Source organism: Gekko japonicus, unplaced genomic scaffold (genome assembly GCF_001447785.1).
Source record: "Gekko japonicus isolate JY-2015 unplaced genomic scaffold, Gekko_japonicus_V1.1 scaffold2137, whole genome shotgun sequence".
In the NCBI taxonomy this organism is placed as follows: domain Eukaryota; kingdom Metazoa; phylum Chordata; class Lepidosauria; order Squamata; family Gekkonidae; genus Gekko; species Gekko japonicus.
This window is the reverse complement of record NW_015174903.1, coordinates 150,474-171,676: the sequence shown is the minus strand read 5'-3', so window position 1 is coordinate 171,676 and position 21,203 is coordinate 150,474. Positions and strand designations below refer to the sequence as shown.

The following is a 21,203-nucleotide window of genomic DNA, read 5'->3' as shown; positions in this document are numbered from 1 at the left end:
ATGTCAGGGGGTGTGGCATATGCTAATGAGTTATGCTAATGAGCTCCCCTAGCTCTTTTTCTACGAAACGACCCCTGGTTGCCAGAAACCAGGTTGTTGATGGGCTGATAACACTGACTGAGCTGTGGTGTCGTGGTTAAGTGCGCGGACTCTAATCTGGGAGAACCGGGTTTGATTCCCCACTCCTCCACTTGCACCTGGCTGGATGACCTTGGGCAAGCCATAGTTCTGACTGGAGCTGTTAGAGAATCATACTCCCCGGTCACACGGGAGGTTTTGCCCTGCAAGAGGGACAGATCGGGGGCGCAGCAAACGGGCGTGATCACACTGCAACATCTGGGAAGCGGCACACACCCATCCCTGATCCATCCCTTCAACCCGAAAACGCACATTGAAAAAAAACCCCTAGGAAAGAGTACTACCAACCTGAAACGCCGCAGCAAGCACGGCCGTGGAATCGCCGGCGTGCCCGTCTTCAGTAGCATTCGAGGCTCCCGGCCGAACTGCGCATGCACACACATGCGCAGCCAGCTGCCTTGCTCCCCCCTTCCGGGGCCCCCCCCCCCCCGGCATCTGATCGTGCCGGGGAGCAACTGCACGGCAGCTCAGGGGATCTATTTGATCCCGCCGCCACGCGTCTCTTTTGGTGCAGCTCTGAAAAGCTGCACTTTGGCCGCGCCAATTTCCCCTGTGTGACCGGGGCCATATAATGTTAAGAGTTGGAGGGGACCTTGCAGGTCATCTAGTCCAACCCCCTGCACTCTGCAGCAGCATAACCAAAAGATAGCTCTGCTACATACCCGAAAGATGGTCGTGCAGCCTCCGCTTGAAAATGTTCAGCAAAGGAGCATCCGCCACCTCCCGAGGCAGACTGTTCCACTGCTCAACCACTCTTACAGTTAGGAAGTTTCTCCTGATATGTTCTCTCAAGAACAGTTCTGGAAAGAGCTCTCTCAGCCCCACCTACCTCCCAGGGTGTCTGTTGTGGGGAGGGGAAGGGAAAGGAATCTGTAAGCCGCTCTGAGACTCTAAGTGAAGGGCTGGGTATAAATTCAATCTCTTCTTCTTCTCTTCTCTTCCAATCTGCTCTATGAACGTCTCATCCGCAGAGTGCTGACTGGACTCCCTTCCGCTACTTGGATCCTAAGATTCCTTTCTGCCAAGCCGTCTTCTAGTGGAGAAAGATTTTTTCTTCAGATAGAGGAAGGCTTCCTCTGATGGAGATTGACCTTCCCTGTTGGCAAAAAAAGGAATCGTGAGATCCAGCTTGGCAGAAGGCCGTTGTAGCATTTCAACTTTCTGGTTTCGTATATTCTCCAGACACCTGTATTTGACACCCCATCATTTTATTGTATTTTGACAGCTGACGTGCAATGGCATTTGGTATTTGGTAGCGGCCACGCAATGATGATACCTCTTAAACAGCCATTGAGGGATGATTTGCAATGGGATTTTAACAGTCTTTGATAGGTGACCCGCAATGGTGTATGATATTTGACAATGTATGATGGCTGGCAAGTGATCGTCATAGTATTTGACAGCTAACAGCACATGTGATTTCCAATCTTCCCTCTAAGCTGAGTTAGTGTGAGCCAGCTCATAGTTTTTTAGCCTCTGGCTCACCCATTTTTGTCTCAGCTCAGGAAGAATGGCTCCAGAGCAGTGTTCCCTTTAAGCTGAGTTAGTGTGAGCTAGCTCACAGTTTTTTAGCCTCTGGCTCACACATTTTTGTCTTAGCTCAGGAAGGAGGGCTCCAGAGCAAACTAATCTATGCAGGAGCCAAACCGCTTGTTCACAATTTTAATGCCAGGAGCTCACAAAGTAGGATTTTTTGCTCACAAGACTCCACAGCTTAGAGGGAACATTGCTCCAGAGCAAACTTATTTATGCAGTAACCAGATCGCTCGCTCACAACTTAAATGCCAGTAGCTCACAAAGTAGAATTTTTGCTCATAGGAATCCACAGCTTAGAGAGAGCATGATTGCATATTGGGTGCTTGCCGAAACTGAGAGATATTCTAAAAAACGTGAAACCATATTTTTAATTTGGGGAAACCATCTTACGAACTGCAGAAGCAAAGCGAATAATCCTTACAACAACCCCCCGAGGTGGCTCATCGTCATTGTTTGCATCGAGGACAAGGCCTGTGTTGTCGGTGGCGGGGAAACTGGAGCGGAGCACCTTCCCTAAATCCAGTTAGGGAGATCGTAGCAGAGGGAAGGACTGACCAGGCAGCTTCCCGGTTCACCGCCGATTTCCTTCGTATCTCTCCATTGACAGTTCAATCCGATCCAACAGCGATAGTACGGGATAAACTTCCTTATTTGCTCAGATAGACTCGCAACTGTGTTATCACAAAAAGAGAGAGAGAGCATTGTTGTAACAAAGCAGATCATTTAACCCCAAAGCAAACACCAGGTGAGCAGGGCACAGTCTGGGTTCCCAGTGCAGCTGGCGACACCCTTTCCTAGGAACTGGCCTTTGGAGTACAGTTAAATCCTCCCGCTTGGCCAAACACAATCCTCCAGCAGCAGCTGTGCCCTTCCAGCACCGGCCTGGGAATCCCTGGCCCCTCGCCGAAGAGTGAGCCGCCGGAGCTGCCAAAGACTCACTTTGAAGGCCCACCCTTCATTCTGCAAAGAATCATTGTAACTGCATTTGCATTGTGGTGAGGTGTGCACCATTGTTGTTTTTCATTCCCCAGGCTTGTGCGCAAGGGCTTCGTTCGTACTGGGGCTTGACGGGGGTTAGTCGGGGACACGGGGCCATCCGGTCCAGTCCAATGGCCATATGTGATCGTTCGTTGTCTCCAGCCCAAAATGCCAGTTTGTAAGGTTGCCAGCCTCCAGGTGGCTGTATCAAAACACAAACGCTCCGTGAATAACTTAGGAACAGAAGTAGAAAGAATATATTATCCAAGACCATTTTAACAATTCTTAACAGTTCAGCTATTTCTCTGATGCAAACACTATTCTAATTTCTTAAAGGGTTAGGATCCAACAGTACTTAATACAAAAGTCCAAGTCCAAGTAAAGTTCACTATTCTACTGTATAAGATGCTTCAGGAGAGCAGACGCTTCAAAAAAGTGTAAATTCCACAGGAGAGCAACGTTAAGGGAGTAGCAGCTATACACGGCCGGCTTCAGTGCCGCGTTCGCTTCCTGCTTCCTCAGATAGCTGATACTCTTCTAGCTGTGAAATCAACAATGCTCCTTAGACCCATTTTCCAAATCCAGTCATCCCATTAACATGTTGTTCTTTCTGTCGACAATGCTTCGACAATACGGTTTGCATTGGAGAAATAGTTGAACTGTTAAGGATTGTTAAAATTGGCTGATTTCGCACTAGAGCTGCCTCGTTGTGCCGCCGTTTGCCCCGATACTATTGGTCAATTTCACACCCGAAGCTGCGGGGCTGCATTTTGACTCGCGGCTTCGCCCGATTTCCCCCACAGTTTTGTGATTCTGTTTTCTGAGGATCACGAAACTGCGGAGGAAATCGGGTGAAGCTGCGGGTCAAATGCAAGCCCCGCGGCTTCGGGTGTGAAATTGACCAACAGCATCGGGGCAAATGGCGGCGCAACATCGAGGCAGCTCTAGTGCGAAATCAGCCATTGTCTTGGATAATATATTCTTTCTACTTCGGTTCGTAAGTTATTCACGGAGTGTTTGTGCTTCGATGCAACCTCCTCCCGTGAGCTCTCCTTTGGATACAAAAGCCTCCGGGTGACGGCTGGAGATCTCACACACGTGAAGCTGCTGTATACTGAGTCAGGCCCTCGGTCCATCATGGTCAGTATTGTCTACTCAGACTGGCAGCCGCTCTCCTGGGTCTCATGCTTCTGTCTTTCCTATCGCCCGCTACCTGGTCCTTTCAACTGGAGATGCCGGGGATTGAACCTGGGACCTTCTGCATGCCAAGCAGAGGTTCTACCACTGAGCCACGGCCCTTCTCCTAGAATTACAAATGGTCTCCAGGCTACAGAGGTCAGTTCCCCTGGAGAAAGTGGCTGTTTCGGAAGGGGGACTCTACGGCATTATACCAGGCTGAAGTTCCTTCCCTAGGCTTCATTTCGGAAATCTCCAGGAATTTCCCACCCTGGAGTTGACAACCCTACAAAAATCCAGTCTACCCATGTGAAGCAGAAGCTCAATTTGTTGTTGTTGTTGTTCAGTCGCACAGTCGAGTCCGACTCTTCGCGACCCCATGGACCAGATCACGCCAGGCCTTCCGGTCTTCCGCCATCCTCTGAAGTTTGCTCAACTTCATGTTCGTTGCATCTATGACAATTAGGTAAAGGTCAAGGTCTCCCTTGCTCGAAAGCCAGTCGAATCCGACTCTAGGGTTGCGGTGCTCATCTCCGTTTCAAAGCCAAAGAGCCAGCGCTGTCCGAAGACATTTCCGTGGTCATGTGGCCGGCATGACTAAACACCAAGGCACACAGAACGCTGTTACCTTCCCACCAAAGTGGTACCTATTTATCTACTTGCAATTTCTTGCTTTCGAACTGCTAGGTTGGCAGGAGCTGGAACTAGAGATGGGAGCTCACTCCATCCTGCGGCACCCGGGTCTCGAACAGCTGAACTACGGACCTTCCACAGCCTGCAGTTCAGCGTCTTAACCACTTGAGCCACCGCAGCTCCGACAATTGCCAACCCGCAATTGCCAACCCGCAAAAAGGGGCTAAATTTGGAAAGGTAACCCTAACCCGTGCTCCCTCTAAGCGGCGGAGCCTTGTGAGCAAAAATCCTACTTTGTGAGCTACTGGCATTAAAGATGTGAGCGGGCGATTTGGCTTCTGGATAAATTAGCTTGCTCTGGAGCCCTCCTTCCTGAGCTAAGACAAAAATCTGTGAGCCGGAGGCTAAGAAACTGTGAGCTAGCTCACGCTAAGTCAGCTTAGAGGGAACACTGGCCCTAACTTTATGGCCTTATACCCTACTGAGTGCTCTCTCCTCTCCAAACCCTGCCCCTCCTTAGGCTCAACCCCAAATCTTCAGGAATTTCCCAGCCCAGAGTTGGCAACCCTAGATGCTGGCCGAGGTCTCTTCCCCCATCTGCTGCCCCTTGCCACCCTCATCTCTGCTCAGGAGCCAATCAGCTGGCATTACTGCCCTCCTCATTCCCCAAGTGGAATGCTGCAAATGCCCAGGAGGGTTGGCCAGACTTCAGCAGCCTCTGAAAAATGCCCAGGGAGACGGGAAGGAAAGGGCATAGGCTGCTCCAGTTCCACAACCCTAGAGTCGGATTCGACTGGCTTTTGAACAAGGGAACCTTTACCATATAGATGGAACACTCTGTCTGTGGCAGTGATGCTCTGTATTCTTGGTGCTTGGGGGGCTCCTGGTGTCCCGGCCCCACTGGTGGACCTCCTGATGGCACCTGGTGTTTTTGGCCACTGTGTGACACAGAGTATTGGACTGGAAGGGCCATTGGCCTGATCCAACATGGCTTGTCTTACGTTCTTATCAAAGAGGACCCCTCCCCTCCACTGCTAGAGATTTCTACCTTACCTCACCTCCCCGTAGAGACAGCCCTGTCTGTGGCAGCAAAGCGAGAAAGGAGTCTTGGGGTGCATGGCGAGGAGATGACTGAGAGGTGACATGATAGCCATTTTCATGGATTTGATGGGCTGTTGTATGATGGAGTGGAGTTGTTTTTTATTGCCCCAGAACGCCAGACCGGAACCAACGGGTTGAAATTTAACCAAAAGAGTTTTCGGCTATAGTTTTGGAAGAACTTCCTGACAGAGCGGTTACTCAGTGGAACAGGCTTCCTCAGGAGGCGTTGGGCTCTCCTGCTCTGTGGTTTTAAATCAGAGGCTAGGTGGCCATCTGGCAACCAAGGCTTTTTTTCTGAGGGAATGTGCCAGAACAGAATTCCGGAACTTCCTTGAGAAAATTCTTTTTTAAATGTTTAAAAGTTCATGCGTTTTCAGTATATAGATTGAAAACTTCCTCATGAGAGTTCTGGAACCTCTTTTTCTACACACACACACACACACAGACACACAAAGGATTAGCCAGTGCTTGGCTCTCGTGGCCCTTTCTTACCTGCCCAGAGTAATGCCGTCATTAGGAAGGGATTTTCCTGCCTGCCGTTCGGAAGGAGTTTTCCATCAGACCACCTTGGCCCAGGGATCCTGGAGGGTGTTTGCCCTCCTCTGGGCACAGAGCAGGGGTCACTGGGGGAGAGGGAGGTAGCTGTGAGTACCCTGCATTGTGCAGGGGGTGGATTAGATGGCCCTGGAGGTCCCTTAAAAACATAAGAACATAAGAGATGCCAATGTTGGATCAGGCCAAAGGCCCATCCAGCCCAACACTCTATATCACACAGTGGCCAGAAATACCAGGTGCCATCAGGAGGTCCAGCAGTGGGGCCAGGACACTAGAAGCTCCTCCCACTGTTGACCCCCCCAAGCACACTGTTGACCCCCCCAAGATGACAGAGCATCACTTGCCCCAGAGCCCCTATCTATACCTTGTGGCTAATATCCACTGATTGACTTCTGCTCCATATGCTTATCTAATTCCCTTTTGAAGCCGTCCATGCTTGTAGCTGCCACCACTTCCTGTGGCAGTGAATTCCATGTGTTAATCACTCTTTGGGTGAAGAAGGACTTCCTTTTATCCGTTCTAACCCAACCGCTCAGCAATTTCATTGAGTGCCTTCCGGCTCTATTTTTCAACAAGTGTTTTAAAGAGGAACAGATTTCTTGGCGCAGAAGCTTTTGTGAGCTGGAGCCCCCTCCCGAGATGTATGGTATATCCATACATGTGAATATATATACCAGAAGAGAAGGGTGGGGGAAGGCAGCATGGGATGGTCCAATCTCAGCAGATCTTGGAAGCTAAGCAGGGCTGGCACTTGGAAGGCTCTGCAGAGGAAGGCCATGGCAGACCACCTCTGCTTCTCCCTTGCCTTGGAAGCCCCTTGCTGGGGTGGCCATAAGGTGGAATCTAAGAAAGGTCGGTACTTGGAAGGGAGAGCCCCCAGGAAGGCTCTGCAGAGGAAGGCCATGGCAGACCACCTCTGCTTCTCCCTTGCCTTGGAAGCCCCTTGCTGGGGTGGCCATAAGGTGGAATCTAAGAAAGGTCGGTACTTGGAAGGGAGAGCCCCCAGGAAGGCTCTGCAGAGGAAGGCCATGGCAGACCACCTCTGCTTCTCCCTTGCCTTGGAAGCCCCTTGCTGGGGTGGCCATAAGGTGGAATCTAAGAAAGGTCGGTACTTGGAAGGGAGAGCCCCCAGGAAGGCTCTGCAGAGGAAGGCCATGGCAGACCACCTCTGCTTCTCCCTTGCCTTGGAAGCCCCTTGGTGGGGTGGCCATAAGGTGGAATCTAAGAAAGGTCGGTACTTGGAAGGGAGACCACCAAGAAAGGCCCTGCAGAGGAAGGCAATGACAGACCACCTCTGCTCCTCCCTTGCCTTGGAAGCCCCTGGCTGGGGTTGCCTAAGTTGGAAGCTAACCAGTGTTGGTACTTGGAAGGGAGACCACCAAGGAAGGCTCTGCAGAGGAAGGCCATGGCAAACCACCTCTGCTTCTCCCTTTCCTTGGAAGCCCCTTGCTGGGGTGGCCATACATTGGAAGCTAAGAAGGGTCAGTACTTGGAAGGGAGACCGCCAAGGAAGGCTCTGCAGAGGAAGGCCATGGCAAAGCACCTCTGGTTCTCCCTTGCCTTGGAAGCCCCTTTTTGGGGTTGCCGTAAGTTGGGCAGCCGGCCACATTTATGTGGAGAAGGTTTACCTATTACTGGGGAGAGGGCGTGAAGGTAGACTGGCGTTCTGTTTGCTTTCCCCTTTTCAATGCCTGGTGACGCCAGTTCTGAAGAATTACTTATAGAGTTTGCCAAGATTCTTTTCTTTAAAAACAGCAGGAAATCTGGACAGGGAGAAGGGGGAGGGAACATTCTCCGTCTTGCCTCTGCCATTCTGCGTCCTGAGTGAAAGCGCTCCAGTACGCTGCAAGACCACGAACCTGTGTCCATCTTAAATATTCAGCAGCACCAGTGCTGAACGTGTGCCGACATTGCTGATAACTGGCAGAGCTCTGCAAACACAGATGGGACGTGTTATCTTTACAAGTGGCTTCCCGTGTACCAGGTGCTTGACCGGGGACGGAGTCGGGGCTTGGCAAGCAAACAGAGACTTCTTGCTGAAGCCAAACCCTTTGGGGCTGAGAGAATGCCTGGTTGCGAAATTCTTGCCGGCCGGCTCTGTGGCTGTGGCGATTCTGTTTACCGACGGGGGACAATTCCGGCACCTGTCAAAGACCCTGTTGCAGGTTCCCAGCCCAGCTGCCTGGCAGGAAAATGAGGAGAAGGTCACGCTGTGGGGGTCAGCACAATCTCTGTCTTGCAAGCCAACACAATACAGAATTAGGCCTCTCTGCTCCTGGTATTTTGGGGTTTTTTTTCTGTATGAAGGAGAGGAGACTTGGGAACTTCACTCCATTGATGTTGACGGACCTTCTTTCTCCAGTAGGGACTCTAGAGCCTGGGGCAACAGGCTTGGGGCATGAGGTGACACAGTGGTGAGCTAGTAGGGACTGTGTACGCTCAGGTGCCCAAGACCCATGCTCCTTCTAAGCTGTGGAGTCTTGCGAGCAAAAAAACCCCCTACTTTGTGAGCTACCGGCATTAAAGTTGTGAGCGAGCGATTTAGCGACTGCATCAATTAGTTTGCTCGGGACCGGAACTGCCCTTCCTGAGCGAAAACGAAAACGTGTGAGCCGGAGGCTAAGAAACCGTTAACTGGCTCACACGAACTCAGCTTAGAGGGAACACTGTCCAAGATTGAAGTGTGGTCGGGCATCATCTGGCGCATGGACTCGGGAGGGGGAGGTTCCCCTTGGCCAATCCTCACAGGGCTGGTTCCAGATTTGGAGGTAGGGCTGCCAGCCTCCAGGTGGGGCCTGGGGATCTCCCGCTTTTACAACTGATCTCCAGCTGACAGAGATCAGCTCCCCTGGAGGAAATGGCTGCTTTGAAGGATGGACTCTATGGCATTGGACCATGCTGAGGCCCCTCCCCCCCCAAACTCCACCCTCTCCTGGTTGTTGTTCAGTCGCACAGTCGAGTCCGACTCTTCGCGACCCCATGGACTAGATCCCGCCAGGCCCTCCTGTCTTCCGCTGTCCTCTGAAGTTTGCTCAGTTTCATGTTCGTTGCATCGATGACACTGTCCAACCATCTCATCCTTTGCCGTCCCCGTCTTCTTTGACCTTCAATCTTTCCCAGCATCAGGGTTTTCTCCAGTGAGTGCTCCCTTCTCATTTGGTGGCCAAAGTATTTGAGCTTCATTTTCATTATCTGGCCTTCCAGAGAACAGTCAGGGTTGATTTCTTTTAGGATTGACTGATTTGATCTTCTTGCAGTCCAAGGGACTCTCAAGAGTCTTCTCCAGCACCATAGTTCAAAAGAATCTATTCTTCGGCGCTCGGCCTTCCCAACTCAGACCTGGCAACCCTATTCGGAGGGCTCTGCGCAGAGGGTTCTTGGAGGCCCCCTTTCCTTCATGTGCACCCTTTCCTTGCTCCACCTGCAAGGCCTCTCACTACGCATGCTGACCACCACCTGCGCAGCCCTCAGTCCTTTCCCTGACGGCCAGGGGTCGTTTCGTAGAAAACGAGCTAGGGGAACTCATTAGCATAACTCATTAGCATATGCCACACCCCCTGACATCACCGGAAGTGTGTCATGAGGCCACACCCCCTGACATCACCGGAAGTGTGTCATAAGGCCACACACCCCGCCCCCAACGGTCCCGGCCGCCGCGAGAGGCAGGGAGGAAGCAAAATACCCTCCCTCTTCTCCTGCCTCCTCCTGGCTGAATGAGGGCCGGAAGCGGGGCGGCCGGAAGCGGGGGGCGGGGCTTCGTCATGTGCCCCGCTCCTCGTACCTCACCCAGGGGAACTGCGATCCCCCGCGATCCCCGCCGAAATGACCTCTGCTGATGGCACTGGGCAGTGTGTGCAGCTGCATGAGTGATGGAGCGCCCACAAGTGAACACACACGTTGGGGGGAGGTCAGCAGCAGTTCCCGGAGGACTACCAGCCTCCTCTGGGGCTGCTGAAGGCTGGGAGTCAGTTGGGCCCCTGAAGGGCATCGATGCCCCAAGCAGTCACTGGGGTGCTTTGGCCGGAGAACCGACCCTACCCCGATCTCAGCTTGGGCCTGACGCCAAAGTGCCACTCCAAACAATGTCGCTTCAGTGTTTGCTGCGTGAATCGCTCAGTCAACCTCTGGGTCCGTGGAAGAGAACACCAACAGATGTTCCAGCCAGGGTTCCCTCTAAGCTGAGTTTTTTAAGCCTCCGGCTCACACATCTTTGTCTTCGCTCAGGAAGGATGGCTCCAGTCCAGAGCAAACTAATTTATGCAGCAGCCAAATTGCTCGCTCACAGCTTTAATGCCAGTCGCTCACAAAGTAGAATTTTTGCTCACAGGACTCCACAGCTTAAAAGAAGAAGAGAAGAGATTGAATTTATACCCCGCCCTTCACTACCCAAAGGTGTTTCAGAGCAGTTTACAATCTCCTTTCCCTCCCCCTCCCCACAACAGACACCCCGTGAGGTAGGTGGGGCTGAGAGAGCTCTGAGAGAAACAGCTCTTTTTCAAGAACAGCTCTTATCAGAACTACGACTTGCCCAAGGTCATCCAGGAGCTGCAAGTGGAGGAGTGGGGAATCAAACCCGGTTCTCCCGGATTAGAGTCCGCGCACTTAACCACTACACCAAACTGGCTCTGGAGTATTGGTTCTGCACATTTAGTCCCAGCCAGTGTTCCCTCTAAACTGAGTTAGTGTGAGCTTGTTCACAGTTTTTTAGCCTCCAGCTCACACATTTTTGTCTTTGCTCGGGAAGGACGGCTCCAGAGCACGCTAATTTATGCAGCAGCCAAATCGCTCGCACACAACTTCAATGCCAGTAGCTCACAAAGCGGAATTTTTGCTCACAAGACTCTATAGCTTAGAGGGAGCATTGGTCCCAGCCAATCCAAAGAAGCTCAGAGTCGCTGGGAGTTTTAAGGAAGACCCCCTCCCAGCCCGGATGCACTAATCGGTTCCAGAGCAGCCCCCCAATAGCCTGTCCTCGGACTCAGTCTTTTTTGTTTGTGTCTGACAGCCTGGCTCGGAACGGAGGAGCTCTCGTGAACCCGTTTCCATGGAGGCGGCTCCGGACCAGGTGGCAGGCGGGCATGCCAACCAAAAGGAAGTCTTGACACTGGCAAATTTTAATTCAAATCTAAACCTCTAAATTTGGTTGCTTGCCATGCCAGGAACCTCCTGTTTGCAGTATGCAAACTGGAGGCTTCTAGGCTGCCACTCTAGGGTTATAACCGGGAAGGGGGGTGGGTGGCATATACGACTCATGCAAGAAGGGGGAGGATTCGACTGGAGACGGAAGTTCGTTCTAAAAGCAAAGTAGTCCCCTCCGCCATCATCTTACTCGAAGTTTCGGCTAGCGCTTAACTGGACTTGTTCGGTTGTGGATGAACACATGAAGCTAACAAAAGACACAGGGAAAGGGGGGAATAACCTAACCCAAAAAGAATTGAATTAAGAACCCAAAGGTTAAAGAAGTCAGAATGTGAGGGCTCAGTAGAAGAAGAAGAGATTTGATTTATCCCCCGCCTTTCTCCCTTATCCCCGCCCAAGGGAGTCTCAGAGTGGCTTACAAACTCCTTTCCCTTCCCCTCCCCACAACAGACACCCTGTGAGGTAGATGGGGCTGAGAGAGCTCTTGACAGAAACGGCTTTTTCAAGTACAGCTCTGACAGAACTATGGCTTGCCCAAGGCCAGCCAGCCAGGTGCAAGTGGAGGAGTGGGGAATCAAACCTAGTTCTCCCAGATTAGAGTCTGTGCACTTCACCACTACACCAAACAGGCTCTCTATAGTACTCTATAGTAGTTCTATAACTAAACTTAAAACATAAATATTACCAAATATACAAAAAAATACATATATTGCAAATTATATCAAAACAAATGTAGGCCCAAATAGTAGCCTCGGATAAAGTCATAGAGTTATCTCAGACATAGACCATTTATGATCCTGACCTAATGCATTTTGGCCAATTGGCCTTCTTATGTGGTCAAACAATGTTGTTACACAATGGCTCCAGACATTGCTATAATAATATAGTTATTGTCTTAAAATTGGATCAAGTGGAAATTGTTCTGGAGAAGAAAAGGAAAAAAAGGGGGGGGGGGAATGTATTCCCAAATGGTCCATGTTTGAGATAATGGTATGATTTTATTCTGATTTGGGGCTACTATTTGGGCCTCCAGTTCTTTTTATCTAATTTGTAATAAATACATGTTTTTTGGTACATTTGGTAATATTTATGTTTTAAGTTTAGATATGGGCCAACTAGTTCTGACTTCTTTAACCTTTGGGTTCTTAATTGAATGGATGAAGTTGCCTTCTACTGAATCAGACCCTCGGTCCATCAGAGTTAATATTGTCTACTCAGACTGGCAGCAGCTATCCAAAGATCAAGGTGGAGGTCTTTCACATCACCTACTGCCTGGTCCTTTTTAACTGGAGATGCCAGGGATTGAACCTGGGACCTTCTGCATGGCCAAGCAGGTGCTCTGACACTGAGCCATAACTGCTCCCTAAGAGGATATTCATTCCTGTTTATTCCACTACCATTGGTAAGTGGGCTTGGGTGAGCAATGTACCTGGGTGGACAAGTTTGCATCCAACTCATGCTTCCTAGCCTTCAAGTATCCATCCATCCATCCATCCATCCACCATCAATTATCTAAGCCCGAATTCTGTGACAGACCCCATGGGATTGTTATGTGGACGAAAGGATTTAACTACGCAGATAAAAGGCAGGCTCAGCTCTCAATGCCTCCCATTAAGTTCTATCGGACAAAATACACAAGCTGCAGTCAGGTGGGTGGGGTGGGGTGGGGGAAAAATCCTGTTTGCACTGAGCAGCTGGCATCACAGGAGCTAAGAAAAGATCCCAGAATACACACCCCCTTTACTTTCTCCTACCTAATGGCTGCCATTCAGGCCTATGGGAAAAAGAGAAGCCCCGGAGTGTGCTGAGGAGCCCAATGTGCAAAAACCTGGAGGAGCCAACCAGTTCCTCTGGAGGGCCAACAACAGGGCAGAGAGGCTGAGGCCTTCCCCTCAGAAGAACATCAGAAGAGCCCTGCTGGATCAGACCAGTGAGGGTCCATCTAGTCCAGCATCCCGTCTCACACAGTGGCCAACCAGTTCCTCTGGATGGCCAACAACAGGGCAGAGAAGAACATCAGAAGAACCAGGGCTCTAGTCGGGGGGAGCTCTCAGGTACGGAGCTCCGGAAGAGAACCTCTAGGGGGCGGGGCGGTCACGTGGTGAAGCCCCGCCCCCTTCTTTACCCCGCCCTCTGCTTCGATCCTCATTCCGTTTGGGAATGAGGATGAAGCAGGAGGGTAAGTAGCCGGGCCTTCTGACACACTTCCGGTGATGTCAGGGGGTGTGGCCTTCTGTCACTTCCGGTGATGTCAGGGGGCGTGGCATATGCAAATAAGTTATGCTAATGAGTTATGCTAATGAGCTCCGGCAGCTCTTTTTCTACAACAAGACCCCTGAGAAGAACCCTGCTGGATCAGACCAGTGGTCCATCTAGTCCAGTATCTTGTCTCACACAGTGGCCAACCAGTTCCTCTGGAGGGCCAACCACAGGGCAGAGAGGCTGCGGCCTTCCCCTGCTAACAACATCAGAAGAACCCTGCTGGATTAGACCAGTGGTCCATCTAGTCCAGCATCCTTTCTCACAGTGGCCACCGGCCAACCAGTTCCTCTGGAGGGCCAACAACAGGGCAGAGAGGCCGAGAACATCAGAAGAGCCCTACTGGATCAGACCAGTGAAGGCCCACCTAGCCCAGCCTCCTGTCTCACACACAGTAGCCAGCCAGTTCCTCTGGAGGGCCAACAACAGGGCAGAGGCCGAGGCCTTCCCCTGATGTTGCTTACTGGGTCTGGGGTTCAGAGGTTTAGTGCCTCTGAATTTGGAGGTTCCCCTCAGTCACCGTGGCTATCAGGAGATCAACAAGAAGTATCCATCCATCTCCTCTGTTGGCCGAACGATGTGTTACGAAGTCCTCGGGTTGTGCCCCGGTTAGCCACGAGGAATTCCAGTCAGGTGTGCCCCCAGTTAGGGCCTGGGTTTTGAAATCCAGCCATGCACTCGGATCCCCAAAATCAGGGCTATTTTTGGGCAGGAACGCACAGGAACGGAGTTCCGGCTGGCTCCCGAGTTGGCCACGCCCAGCAGGAACTCATTAGCATAACAGGCCACACCCAACAGCAGGAACTCATTAGGATTGGCTACATTAGGGGTGTGTGGCCTAACATGCAAAGGAGTTCCTGCTACAAAAAAAGGCCCTGGGTTTTGACAACAAACAAGGTAAACAGAATAAGAAGCAAAAGGTGGGTGTGGCTGGATGACCACACTTCTGGTAACATGGGAATGCGGCCTAATGTGCTAATGAGCGGTGCAGTCAGGGGTGTGGCCTAATATGCTAATGAATTTCTGCTGCTGGGTGTGGCCTGTTATGCTAATGAGTTCCTGCTGGACCTTTTTCTACAAAAAAAGCCCTGCCCAAAATATAATCCGATCGAATTTGCTCAAGGTGAGAGACCGCTTGTTTATGTGACTGGGCTCTGTTCTCTTCCTTTCAGGGCAGCGCTGCAACAACACAGTCCTCCTTTCTCCCGCTCTCAGGTAAGCCAATTTTTTAAATAAAGAAATACCCCAATTTCACTGGCCCCACTGCTGGACCTCCTGATGGCACTGGTATTTCTGGCCACTGTGTGACACAGAGTGTTGGACTGGATGGGCCTTTGGCCTGATCCAACATTGGCGTCTCTTATGTTCTTATGTTCTTATGTTCACTTCCACCCCCTTCTTCTTCTGAAGTGGCAGCTGGGTTGCCAGATCTGGGTGGAAAATGCTGGAAAATATTGGGGGTGGAGTCTGAGGAAGTCAGGGTTTGGGGGGGAGGGAGGGACCTCAGCAGGTTCCAGTGCCACAGAGTTCACCCTCCAAAGCAGCCGTTTTCTCCAGGGGGGCTGATCTCTAGAGAGCCAGTTTGGAGTAGTGGTCAAGTGCGCGGACTCTAATCTGGGAGAAATGGGTTTGATTCCCCACGCTTCCACATGCAGCTGCTGGTGTGACCTTGGGTCAGTCACAAGTTCTCTCAGAGCAGTTCTCTCAAGGCCAGTTCTCGAAAGAGCTCTCTCAGCCCCACCTACCTCACAGGGCGCCTGTTGTGGGGAGGGGAAGGGAAGGGAAAGGAGTTTGTAAGCCGCTCTGAGACTCTGAGTGAAGGGCGGGGTATAAATCCAATCTCCTCCTCCTCCTCCTCCTCCTCCTCCTCTTCTTCTCTATTGTCTGGAGATCAACTGTAACACCAGGAGAGCACCAGACCCCACCTGGAGGTTGGCAACCTTAGGTGGCATAACAACCTGATGAGATAGATAAGGCCAAGAGATAGGGTCATGGCTCATCAGTACAGCTTTGAACTCAGGTCTCTCTTTTTTTAGTATTTTTCTTTGTATTTCACGACAACCTCTGGTGCCTGACCCCTACTGGGGGCCTGGAGGATATTCAGAGAGGTGGCTGGAAAAAAGCCTGCCCCCGCCTCCCGACTGCTGGTATTCCAAGGAGGTCTCCCCTCCCAGTACTTGCCAGAGTCGACCTTGCTTAGCTTCCGAGATCTGACGAGATCGGGCTTGTCTGGGCTATCCAAATCAGGTCAAACTCAGGGTTCCCCCCCCCCCCATACACTGAGAGACACAGGTTTGTCTGTGCGTGTATGTACACACAGCTGGGTCCCATCCCATAGATACAATCTCATGAGTCACAAAGGAAACATCTCCTCTTTATTTCTGAAATCGGTACATGGCCTGTATCACAGCAACAGCTTTGCATTCTGGGATAGCCCCCTGCCATCTGGGATAGCCCCCCCCCCTTCATGGCACAGTGTACCCGTCTCACCACCCCTAAAGCGTGGGCCCTTCCTTCTTTGAACGTAGGCTGTTATAACCCGGGGAAGAGAGGAAGCTTGGTATGGCCCCATCTCATCAGAAGCTAAGCAGAGTTGGTGTTTGGATGGGAGAGCCCCGGATGCATGCAATGGCAAACCGCCTCGCCTTCTTGCTGGGGTTGCCGTCAGTCAGGTGCCGCTTGACAGCACACCTGCTCATACGCTATAGGCAGAAAAATCCAAAACAAGACACAACACAGAAGCGTCATAGACCCAGAGGAGTTAGCCTTGTTGGTCTGTTGCTGCAAAATAGTAAAAAGCCCAGTAGCACCTTTAAGAAAAGAAGAAGAAGAAGAAGAAGAAGAAGAAGAAGAAGAAGAAGAAGAAGAAGAAGAAGAAGAAGAAGAAGAGGAGGAGGAGGAGGAGGAGGAGGAGGAGTTTTTTTTCACTGCATAATCTTAGAGCGGCTTGCGAACTTGGAGCCTGAGGAGGGCGGGGTTTGGGGGAGGGGAGGGGCTTCATCAGGTATAATGTCACAGAGTCCACCTTCCAAAGCGGTCATTTTCTCCAGGGAAACTGATCTCTGTTGCCTGGAAACCTGTTGGAATAGCAGGAAATCTCCAGCCGCCACCTGGAGGAGAATAGAAATAACCCCAAAAGGACCATGACCGCCTGAAGGACGGCAACCCCTGATGCCTTTATAATAAACTAGCAATGATTTAAGGAAATAAATAAATATAATTCATGTATGACTTAGCATCACATAAGGCTCCAGATATTTCTCAAACATACAATAGAATTCAATACATGAAATACAAGAAATACCATAGATAGCCTGGAGATTTAAAGCAATATCTGACATTTACTCTTTGACACGCCCAAAAGCAAAGTTCACAATGGACTGAAAAACATGATTTCCAAATGTCCATAAAGCAAAGCAAAGACATCCACTTCTTAAGACAAACAATATAAAGTACGTTGCAATCAGCAAGTAGTCCCAGTCCTTAGGACTTGAAACAGACAATAAGAAATAGGCTGCCGTCAACTCATCCGCCAGATTGTTCAATGAGTTTTCGATTCCTTCATCAGGACTGCAAACGGGGACTCCCAAAGAGGCACAGCCACAGGAACTTCTCAGCCAATTATGCCTCCAAACTGTCTTATTGTACAGCAATGTCTCTAAAGTAAAATTGTATCCAATCAGGGGTCATTCCTGCAGGAGCGCACCGGAGCGGAGCTCCGGCAGTAAAGAGCCTAGGGGGCGGGCACATGCAACAAGCCCCGCCCCCTGCTCCCAGCAGCCCTCAGTCAGAGCAAGAAGCAGCCAGGTAAGCTGCAGAGCTCCCCCTGGCCCTCCGGTCCAAGACAGTACAAGCTCTCCCTCCTCTGTGAGGACAGATCTGCACGTCTCCCCCCCCATAGCTAGCAGTCCAAAACAGTCCAGTGGAGCCTGAGCGGTGGGTGTTGCCTTCTGACACACTTCCGGTGATGTCAGGGGGTGTGGTATATGCAAATAAGTTATGCGAATGAGCTCCTGCACCTCTTTTTCTATGAAATGACCCCTGTATACATGTAAACATCAAGATCGCCTTGCCAATAAAATTTGACTTGCCAATAAAGATTAAATATCTTACCAAGACTGCCTTATTTCCCTTTATTCATGATGGATACATACAGCCAGACTCTGTAGGTGCTTTAAATCTCCAGCCTATCTATGGTATTTCTTGTATTTCATGTATTGAATACTGTTGTATGTTTGAGAAATATTTGGAGCCTTATGTGACGTTAAGCCTTTATAATAAAAGCATCTAATTCTCCAAGAAAGCTCATAAAAACTAAAAATATTCCAAAATGGCGGCGGGGGGGGGGGGAGATTTGCCCCTCACTACTATTAATCTGGTTTAATGGGTTTACACAGGATAGGAAGTGCTGGGGAGGCCTTCCACAGAAACTCTTGTTTCTGCTTATCAGCTATTCTGATGTGTCCAGTGTAAATATAAGCTCCAGTCCCCTGTAAGGAAATTGGCATCCCTGCAGGAAATGTTGTCTTTAAAAGCATTAATGTTAACTACTGGGTTTGTTATTCACTGCCTCACCTTTCGTCTTTGTATGGCCACATGATGCCCATGTAGCCGGAAAACAAATTTAGAGTCCCCAGGCACCTTTAAGACCAAGGAAGGTCTATTCAAGGTAGGAGCTTTTGTGTGGAAGGCACACTTTTTTAAATACTTTGGAATGGCAAATGAGGTTCTAAATTTATAGATCGGGATTTAACGGCAAATTAAAATGTAACCTGATGATGTTTAAGTTATGCAAAGTGAAAAACTAAATAACAAGTTAAGGTTATGAGGTCAACAGTTGTAAAGCAATAAATATGTCACAATAGAAGATAAATGTCTAAAGGGTTTTTTTCCTAATTGTGGGAAGTGACAGAATCTTAATTATCTCCTCTTCAGGCATAGAGGGTGGGTGGAGAGCACTTTACAGTCAAAGTTCCCTCTAAGCTGTGGAGTCTTGTGTGCAAAAATTCTACTTTGTGAGCTACTGGCATTAAAGTTGTGAGCAAGCGATTTGGCTACTGCATAAATTAGTTTGCTCTGGAGCCATCCTGCCTGAGCTAAGAAAAAAACTGTGTGAGCTGGAGGCTAAAAAACTGTGAGCTAGCTCACACTAACTCAGCTTAGAGGGAACACTGTTTACAGTATATTTTGAGCTGGATGTAATGTTGTCAGCAGACATCCATTCAGTATTCTAATATACTATTCTGAAAAAGAAATACACTCAAATATAGAGGATTTATAGTCCTTCTTGTTGAGAATATATAAGTGAGGCCTGGATGAGTTAGCATATGTAATCGGATAAAAATCCAGTATCCCTGTTCAGTCCTGGGTAGGTTTTTGTTCCAAGTGTTGTAATAACTTGTAATCCAGCAATTTTCCTTTCCATTCTGTTCCTGAAGTTCCTTTGTAATAAAACAGCTACTTTGAGGTCATCCATTGAATGTCCTAGAAGGTTAAAGTGTTATCCTACAGGTTTCTCAGTCTTGTGATTCCTGGTGTCAGATTTATTCTCTGGCACAGGGTTTGTTCTGTTTGTCCTGTGCAGAGAACCGAAGGGCATTGTTGACGTTTAATGGCATATACAACGCTAGAAGATGAGCAAGTGAATGAGGCCCTGATAGTGTAGGTGATGTTGTTGGGTCCAGTCACTGGAGTCCAGTGACTGTGTTGTCTGGGTGTCTGTGGCAGCAAAGTTGGCATCTGGGTTTATTGCAAGCTCTGGTCCCAGCGTCCATGTTCAAATGAGATGTTGCATTATTGTGGGTGAGGAGTTGCTTGAGAAACGGGGGTTGTCTGTGTGCAAGAAAAGGTTTGCCCCCCAGTACTTGTGAAAGAGAATGGTTATTATCCAGTAGAGATTGTAAGTCATTGATGATCAGGCTTCCCAAGTACTTACCGTGATTCGGTGGGGGACACAGACGTCCTCGCAGGATCATTCCTGCAGGGACAACAGTCGCGCCGCACCATGCCGTCGCCAGGAAGTGACGACAGGCGACGCTCTGGCAGTGGGAATGGAAACTCGATGGTACCATCAAGTTTTCAGTCCCATTGCCAGAGCGTCACCCAGCGTCACTTCCTGGCGACGGCATGGTGTGCTACAGGGAGGAATGGTCCGGCAGGGGAGCATGTTTCCCTGCCAGATCATGGTAAGTACTTGGGAACCCTATTAATGATGCATTGTACTGTTTTGAGCTGAGAAATAAGTTCTGCGGCAGAGCAGAACGGGTTGCCCACGGGTGTGGGGTGCTTCCCCGATGTTTGTGTCTGATCACGCCCTTTAAATCTGCCCGGCATTTGCGCCTATGTTGGGGCTAATTGTGCGTGTGACCGCAGCCTGAGTTGCTGTAAGTCAGAGGCAACCTGTTGGCACTTTCCACCAATTATGTCGTGCAGGGGTCATTTCGTAGGAAAAAAAGAGCATAACTCATTAGCATAACCTATTTGCATATGCCACACCCCCTGACATCACCAGACGTGTGTCAGAGGGCAACACCCACCGCTCAGGCTCCACTGGACTGTTTTGGACTGCTATCTATGGGGGGGGGGAGTGCGCAGACCTGCCCTCACAGAGGAGGGAGAGCTTATACCTGAATAAGGCTCTGACTGAGGGCTTCTGGGAGCAGGGGGTGGGGCTTGTTGCATGTGCCCGCCCCTTGGGCTCTTTACTGCCGGAGCTCCGCTCCTGTGCGCTCCTGCAGGAAATGACCCCTGACGTTGTGTGTCCCATCAACACATTTTCTCTCACACACTTGCACAGACAGTGAGGAGGAAATGGAGCTTCCATACCACTGGAGCTTCCTCCATTTTGGGAGAGCTTACAGGGGTGTTCTCCATGTTGCAAAAGGTCCAGAAACAACAGAAAGCCGCATGCCTGTGCAGAGTCCCCTCCCCCATTTAAAGAGCGGGCCCTGCACCCATTGCTGCAGCTGCTCTCCTACGGGCTGCAGAATGCAGAGACAAGTTCATAGGGGGGTCACATGCCTATCTCTGAGAGAAGGGGAGTGGGGGAAGCACCGTGCCTATGTCTGAGAGAAGGGGAGTGGGGGAAGGGTGGGTGGTGGGGGAGGGGGCCTGGGGGAGGGGAGGAATGCCCGGTGGGGGAGGGACCCCCGATGGGGAAGGGAGAAAATATCATTTTGTATTATATGGAATGTATACCCCAGTCCTACTGGGTGGAATGTATACCCCAGTCCTACCTTCCTGTTTCTTCCAACTCAATGCATTCTCTTCGTTTATTATAATCCACTTCACATTTTAAGCTAGAATAAGCGAGGTGTTCCTTTTCCAAAAGAAGAAATCTTCCAGGCGTGTGGTTTGAACATGCATTTGAACATGCGTCTTCTGGTGTGGGTCTAACGGATTTCTCTGTTGCTGAAAGGTTCCCCGACTGTGTCCGGCTACTACGGGGTTCGGCGGTCCCTGATGGCAGATATGGATTTGCAAAGCGGCAAGCAGGCCCCTGGCGACGTCTACACACCCTCCCTCCTAGCAAAGCCCTTTGCGTACGAATCGCACGGGGTTCAAGGCTACCCGTCTTTGCTGGACACCTACTTCAGCGACCAGTACGGGGACCACCGCGTCACTCCGGTCACCTCTGGCACAGCATCCCTCTTTGGTGCCTCGCCGTTGCCTTCCGTCATGCCGTCTTT

General features: G+C 50.4%; 1 protein-coding gene across 1 annotated transcript in view; it reads left to right on the top strand.

The window, feature by feature from the left end:
• The window catches only part of LOC107121977 (chromosome unknown open reading frame, human C11orf53), a 35,504-nt gene that overhangs the window by 13,175 nt on the left and 1,126 nt on the right, over positions 1 to 21,203 (top strand). The window contains exons 3-4 of the mRNA XM_015424997.1: positions 14,688 to 14,730; positions 20,933 to 21,203. The exon at positions 20,933 to 21,203 is cut by the window's right edge and continues 52 nt beyond it. Of these exons, the coding sequence (XP_015280483.1) occupies positions 14,688 to 14,730; positions 20,933 to 21,203 (314 nt within the window). The remainder of the gene's footprint in view (positions 1 to 14,687; positions 14,731 to 20,932) is intronic.